The 6,929-nt window shown below is 49.8% G+C and overlaps 4 protein-coding genes across 4 annotated transcripts in view; 2 read left to right on the top strand and 2 right to left on the bottom strand.

Moving 5' to 3' along the window:
- Nucleotides 1-514: 514 nt before the first annotated feature.
- Nucleotides 515-1,765, top strand: SERLADRAFT_460786 (uncharacterized protein; the record flags this gene model as incomplete). The annotated part of the gene is made up of 6 exons (XM_007315443.1): nt 515-841; nt 899-1,027; nt 1,096-1,143; nt 1,195-1,269; nt 1,327-1,446; nt 1,510-1,765. The coding sequence occupies 6 exons, from the start codon at nt 743-745 to the stop codon at nt 1,582-1,584; spliced, it is 546 nt and encodes a 181-aa protein (XP_007315505.1).
- Nucleotides 1,766-1,862: 97 nt separating this feature from the next.
- On the bottom strand, nt 1,863-3,274 carry SERLADRAFT_460788 (uncharacterized protein; the record flags this gene model as incomplete). The annotated part of the gene is made up of 5 exons (XM_007315444.1): nt 1,863-2,262; nt 2,405-2,529; nt 2,625-2,701; nt 2,780-2,956; nt 3,014-3,274. 5 exons carry the CDS (start codon nt 3,230-3,232, stop codon nt 1,961-1,963), a joined length of 900 nt encoding a protein of 299 aa, XP_007315506.1.
- On the bottom strand, nt 3,260-4,660 carry SERLADRAFT_382210 (uncharacterized protein; the record flags this gene model as incomplete). The annotated part of the gene is made up of 6 exons (XM_007315445.1): nt 3,260-3,666; nt 3,721-3,829; nt 3,882-3,998; nt 4,051-4,225; nt 4,283-4,429; nt 4,485-4,660. The coding sequence occupies 5 exons, from the start codon at nt 4,363-4,365 to the stop codon at nt 3,569-3,571; spliced, it is 582 nt and encodes a 193-aa protein (XP_007315507.1).
- Nucleotides 4,661-5,503: 843 nt separating this feature from the next.
- The window catches only part of SERLADRAFT_413828 (uncharacterized protein), a gene marked incomplete at both ends in the record, with an annotated part of 4,125 nt that continues 2,699 nt past the window's right edge, over nt 5,504-6,929 (top strand). The window contains 4 exons of the mRNA XM_007315446.1: nt 5,504-5,743; nt 5,811-5,887; nt 5,977-6,313; nt 6,387-6,887. Of these exons, the coding sequence (XP_007315508.1) occupies nt 5,654-5,743; nt 5,811-5,887; nt 5,977-6,313; nt 6,387-6,887 (1,005 nt within the window). The remainder of the gene's footprint in view (nt 5,744-5,810; nt 5,888-5,976; nt 6,314-6,386; nt 6,888-6,929) is intronic.

Consider the following 6,929-nt stretch of genomic DNA (forward strand, 5'->3'; position numbering starts at 1 on the left):
CTACCTTATCTCCAGGTCCCTTGTGCTACATATGGCACCTCCTCGACACGCTGCAGACACGCCCTGTCCACTTTTACCGCTTCTCTTCCGCATCCCTGGGACACGTTCTTGCTCTTTTCTGGCCTCGCCAATGTACTGCTTCCAACCTGCCATATCAAGTGGCTTCCTCGCCGCATGCACGTATGTGGAGGAACACCCATCAGCATCTCGAAAGAACACTCTTGTTTCTTCAATCGATTTGTACGTCTTTCGTGTCTTCTCGCCCTCCCTTTCTCATGATAGGTCCTTTCTTATTTTCCCGTTATTCATAGGCTATCAATGGTTCTTTGACTCTTGTGAGAAGGTCTCGTGGCTTGCCTTCTGCATGCCAATCCACACGACGCAAGGAAAAACCATCGGCGCTTATGACTTAACTCGTGTTTGTTCCTCGATCATGTCGGCCTCGACCTGGATTGTTTCATCGGAGCTTTGCTCCACTGAACACCTCAAGACGACATAATGAAGCCTGGCTTCTCGTGCCGACACGTTTGCGGCCTTGTATTCATCTTTATCTGTCACCATGTCCACGTTCCATTCGACAAATCTACATCATTCAGACAAGAACAGTTTACCTATGTTATCAAAATCCGGGACTATAAAAGAACCCCACTCTCCCTTGACTTATCATCCGGACTCTGGCTAAAATCAACGCCTCTCTCAAAAAATTATCTTGCCAAGACACCTCTATCTTCACTCGCGTACAATGGCCTCCGCTTCCTCTAATGATGTTCTCTCTTGGACAAACCAAGACCCTCGCGAAAGCCAACTCTTTAATTCATGGGGTGTACTATATCGTTTTCAAGTTCGTGTCCCTCATCGCCGTTCGTCCTACCGGAGACACTGACGTGACTCCTCATAGACTGTGGTCAGTCCTAATGGTCAAAGTACAACAACCCTTTGGAGGGCCGTTCGCACCAACAAGGAGGATCGCGTAGCCAAGCTTGAGTGGGCACCAAACGGTGGTCTCGGTCGTGCAGTCATTGGCAAGGTTAGTGCTCGCTAAGAAACCCTGCCGTGATTTAAAGTATGATCACTGATGCTGATTCTGTCTTCTAGAACACGGTACCGATGGCTGATCTAGTTCGAGCTGATCCTCGGCACCAGGTCAGTTGTGTGCGGTCAAAATTCTAGTTTACACGCTCATACAATTTTTAGGGTGCTCGCGTTTTTAACGGCCCCGATGGTCTGCCATATCGCTGGCGACCAAGCGGCAGTAGTGCTGATATTGTGGTACGTTAAGTATTCCCTCATTGCTGATCAAAGTGGCCTGATCTTGTGCCCCTGTAGCTGCAAGATCCTACGGGGAATGTCGTGGCATTCTTCCGCCCCACGCGACCAACGAGATATCAGATTGGGGATGTGTATGGCGAGCTTCATTTTGTACGGAGTGCTGGAGCGGGTACCATTGTGCGTCTCATTGAGCAAGCTTTGGTAAGCTTGATTGCGTAGACTGACAAACTTCTCTTTTAGATGCATCCCCCCATTATGGACACTGTGACTGTAACAGCGATGCTTTACCGCTTCTGCATGGCTTTCGGTCTTTGATTACTATCTCTCTTTCTCTCTCTCTTTTTTTTTTTTTATCGCACTTGTATATGATCCTTTACAGTAAAGTAAACGTGCATTTTCTTCGTATATTGCATCAGCCATCATACCCTTGCGCCTACCATCAGACACAATCTGTACATATGTAATGTAGCTGCCTGTATAAATTTTTTCTCCGGTTCACTCGGTCCTACTCAAGAAACGCCTGGTGTACCGCTCATCGATAAAGTGCTTGAACACGAGTTTTCCTACTCACGTGCAGGTGGGCACGACGCACGAAAGCCTCGTTGAGTTGGCAAGACAAATAGCACGACACACATCAATCTCGCGTGATATCTCGAAAGCAAATCTGATCACCAGACTTGAATTTACAAATCTACAATTTCACCTGGGGCCCTTCTTCCGATGTGATAGCATCCATAATCTCATCTACGGTACGTACAACCCATTCCGTTCCTTCGTCGCTTGAAAGGTACTTGTCCTCCTCGTTCTGATTCTCCACATAGCGCGCTTTGAGGAGCCCGAATACGTGGCTCGTCAACTGGGGGCCGACCCTTCCTTCGGCACGGAGAGTAGCAATGCCTACTATAGAGCCCATAGCTCGGGTCAAGTTCCCCTGTTCAGCATCTCCCCCAGGCATGGGTGACAGTACAGAGCCATAACTTTGAATTATAAACGCTATTTCCAAAGAAAAATTCAATCAATGCATTCATAAATCAGACACCAAGATCACACCGGAAGGAACATAACGGATTGGAGCAGCGAGGGCAAAAAAAAACGTGCAAAAGGGACAGAACGAAGGAAACGCGAAAAGACGTACATATGAAGTCAGGATGAAGCGCCCCCAATTTGTTGTACAACTTGACAGCATGCGGTTCATAAATCGAGTTCCATAACGCCATCCCTCTTCCGATAGTAGCCTCGATATTCTGCGGAGTGCCCACCCTGTAGATTGACCCCGTCATCACTTGGTCAGCTTTTTTGTTCGGGAGGCCCCTCAGGCTGCGAATCACTCCATAATTGCAGCGGGAGCCCCTTACCTCCGAGAGTCCTTGCGTAAAGCCGCGTAGACATCGTCTTCAAGGGCTTCTTTCAGTCCAGTAAGAGATAGAATTGTCTAGGGTTGTCAAGGGAAGTTAATGTCGTGGACTTTGTTCGACTTTGATTGATAAAAAAAACAACTGATTCGCTCAACTCGAGGTACGCCAATGAATATGACACTCTTCAACGCGGACTCCCGCATAAGGGCAGCCTTGTTCAAAGCTTCCGTAAAATCTCTTCGAGATTCAGCCTTGGTCGGATCAGACCTGGTCACAAAACGATACAGGTGCCCAACAGAAGAGGGACGGTTCGCCGTGAGGAGGGTGCATGTCTGTCATTTCCGCTTTGAATAGATGAGAAGAAGGGAAGACCAGGGTTATGCACTTACTGTAAGGACGAGCCATCCGGTCTCTGCATTCCTTCGCTTTGCCTCGTTTTGAGTGCTTGCGAAGACGCGATGCAACCTTCCTAACGGCGGACTTGACCATGCATCAGGGTTGCGCAGAGTCAGAAGCTGCTTGATTGCTGGCGGTAGATGTTTAACCATGTCTTCACTGTGGGGATTGCTGGACGTTCCCGCACTCTTATCCCTCAATGTCATCCGCATGTATTTATATGCTTAACGTCGTGGTGGTGGGAACATGACTTCAATAACGTCCTCTCCCGCAGACCTGCTGACCAGAAAATATACTAGACGGCATTCCGCCAAGCCATATGCAGATTTTTCGTATTCTAGACATCAGACGCAGAAAAGTGACCTTGTTCAACAAGACGACTAGGATGCGCCGGGACATTACATCCAAGCATGGTACGAATATAAAAGTTTAAGACGCCAAGAACATTCTTCCAAACGGCACCAACTGAGAGCGATGCAAATGAATGGGTATCTAGTGAAGAAATAAAGACCAAAAAATATGAAATAATGCAAAAGATCCAAGAACGTTTAAGCGCCGAAGTAGAAGCTGGCGAGAGAAGTGGGCTCGTTGCTGCCAGAAAGCAGCTGGTTGAGAGTGTTGACACCTTGCATGTCTCCCATGACACCTGATGGCGAAAGTTAGAGAGAGAAAATCACTATTGTATGAGTAGAGTACTCACCGAAGGGGAATGCAGCTTCCATCCAGTCAGTCTCGTCAACAAATTGCTTGATGGTTCCTGCGAAGTTCCAAACGGCACTCTGGTCTGCCTGCGCACCTCCACTGAAGTCCTAATAAAAGATAGTCAGAACAGACATCGTCAAACACGTAACTGGATCGTACCTGGTCAGCGAATTCAGTGACCCAGATGGGCAGATTGAATTGATTGTGGAGTTGAGTGGCGTAGGTAGCAAAATCACTTTCGCTGGTAGAGTAGTAGTGGAATGCAACCGCGTCAACCTGGATGAGACAGTTGAGGACTGGACCAAGAGAGAAAATGCTCATAACTCACGTGGCAACCAGTGCAGGCAGCAAAGAAATCCGTCATCCACTGCATACCAGCCTGGTCGTTGGTGCAAGCGGGCGAGACCAAGTAGTAGCCCTGGTCCTTAAGAGGGTTGATGTACTGCTGCCAGAGGCTGGCACCATCCTGAGCACTCATGTTGGACTGGCTAGGCTCGTTAGGCCTTGAAGAAAGTGGAATCAGTGGAAAATATGGTAAAGAAAAATGACTTTTAACGCACTCATTCATACCAAGAACGTAGTTGGCATAACCTGCAACGACGGTCTGCTGGAACTGAGTGATTTGATCGTAACCCCAGAGCATAGCAACACCAGTGATACCGAGCTGGTTAAGACCTGTAGGCAACTGAGGACCCCAAGTGTAGAGGCTGAGAAAAAATCTTAATACTAATAACAACAGTGCAAACGGGAATAAAGACTGACTACTTGACGTCGGGAAGCAAGAAGTTGGACAAGTAGGTAGAGTCGCCGTTGGGCCAGCCAAGACCCCATTTACCACTGCCACTACCAGAAGTGGGAGCGGGAGCAGCAGAGCTAGAGCTGCTGCTGGGAGCAGGGGTCCATGTGTTGACGGACGAAGTGGAGGAGGGAGCAGGGGGAGGAGGAGGAGGAGTGGAAGAGGGGGAAGGGGAAGGGGTCCAGGAGGGAGCCGCCGAGGAGGAGGAAGAGGAAGGCCTTGGTTTGCAGCGCTGGGTGGAAGTGCTGCGTTTCCTCTTTGCGATGGCATCGTGACCGTGCGAGGCACGACGAACCATGTGACTGTTGTCAGTAGCTAAGGCATTAACGGGAGTCGCGCCAAAAGAAAGAGTGAGGACGGCGACAGAGGCCAGGGCAAGGAGGTTGAGCAATTTGAGTGCGGCCATTGGGAAGCGAATTCTCTCCAGGGAATGTCTGTGGGTTTATATGAGAGAGAGTGGTGATTAAAAGAGTGACTGAACCGTCGTCGTATAGGGAGACGAAAAGAAAGTTGAGAATTTCTTACGGCTTCTCATCATTTTATGAGATTAAACACACACTTATGTAAGCAGGCCATGCGCACGGGCCTACGACATTGTCCTCACCCGAGTATATTCTTTGTCCCACCATCAGCCACTCGCTAGCATGTAGTACCTGAGAGACAGCACGTTTGCAAGACAGCAACAGCTTTCTTTGGACCACCTCTTATCTGAGAGTCTATATGACATGTAAACATTACAGCAGATTCAGACCTAACATCATGTACCAGGACTGACCCTGCAAATATCCGCACTCGTGGCGACGGTGATGAACGCTGATGAACTGCCTGGCTTTCTGCAAACTGCGGTCCAGTCTCATTCATTTTTGGACTTGTTCCAGGGAAGCTTGTCATGTGTTGTCGCTTTGGTGGTGCCATGGTAACGATGCGTGGGCCGGCTGAGACGGTTTCTTTGAGTCAAAAGAACGCAAGGCAAATATTTGGCAGTGTTCTGATCCTGTGGCTGCCATATCACAAAAAGGGATCCCAGCCACTTTCTTTCTTTTTCTTTAACCTTCAAGTTTGACACGAAGAAACCGGTTCAACAAGTTCATTTCAGCGTTCATCCAACACCAAATCCCCAGTTCTACCGCTCATAATGTCTGACGCCCCAGCCGCCCCAGTCACTGAAAACGGCGTGCCTCCGGCTACCCAAGACAATGTCATCGAAGAAGCTCCTGGTTTCAAGGTGGGCCACCTCCCTTTTTCATTTCCTCTTTCAATCGCCTCGTCTCATTCATTTCCTTCTCTTTCAGGTCTTCGCTGGCAATCTTGCGTACTCCACCACGGATGAAGGGCTGAAGGCTTTCTTTGCGCCTGTTCAAGACGACATGTACGTGTCACCGTTCATTATTTTTGGATACACAGCCTTTTCCTCTCGTTTCTCCCACATAAACATGTATCTTACCCATCCTCTTCTAGCATCTCCGCTCAGGTCATCCTGCGAGGTACCAGATCAGCAGGTTATGGTTTTGTCGCCTTGAACAGCGCCGAGGCCGCGCAGACGGCCGTCGACCAACTCAACGCCCAAGAGCTCGACGGTCGTAAGGTAATCATAGAGATTGCCAAGCCGGCTGACCAGAAAGACAAAGAAAAGAAGGAGAGGAAGGCCAAAAGGAGACCAGGCAGACGTGGCAGCAAGGCCGTCCCTGGTGAAGTCTCCGAGGCTGAGGCAAATGGCGACGTCAAAGCGGAAGACACCCCTGCCCCAGGTGCCGACGAAGCAGCCAAGCCCAAGAAAAAGAAAAAGAAGACAAACGTATGTAAACTCACCTGCTGGTTCGGCTATTTTACACGCGATTAACGCGCTTTATTTTTTATTTCGCTTGCAGCGCAAGTCCAAGCGTAAGACTCTTCCTGGTGCAGAGGAGGAGGCTCAACAAGAAGAGGCTGCGGCTGATTGGACCGCAGATAGTGCTCCTGCCGAGGGTGCATTTGCCGCTCCCAGGAAGCCTCGCGTCAAGAAACCGAGAGCTCCTCGTCCCCCTCGCCCTGCTGGTGAAGACCCTGTAGGCGAGCCCTCGAAAACTATGCTCTTCGTCGCCAATCTCGGATTCAATGTCGACGATGCTGGGCTGGCTTCCCTTTTCACTGAAGCTGGCATCAATGTTGTCTCCGCCCGCATTGTCCGTAGGCGGTGGGGACAGCCCAGGAGGAGCAAGGGCTATGGCTTCGTCGACGTTGGTGGCGAAGAAGAACAGCAGAAGGCCATCGAGGCTCTCCAAGGCAAAGAAGTCGGTGGCAGGAACATCGCTGTCAAAGTTGCTGTCAACACCACCCGCGATGACGATGCTGAGGGCGCTGCACCCGGCGGTCTGACCGAGATCACTGAAGTGACTGTTCCACGCCACCGAGTCCTAAACGAAATGTACACC

This window comes from Serpula lacrymans (assembly GCF_000218685.1).
Source record: "Serpula lacrymans var. lacrymans S7.9 unplaced genomic scaffold SERLAscaffold_4, whole genome shotgun sequence".
Classification (NCBI taxonomy): domain Eukaryota; kingdom Fungi; phylum Basidiomycota; class Agaricomycetes; order Boletales; family Serpulaceae; genus Serpula; species Serpula lacrymans.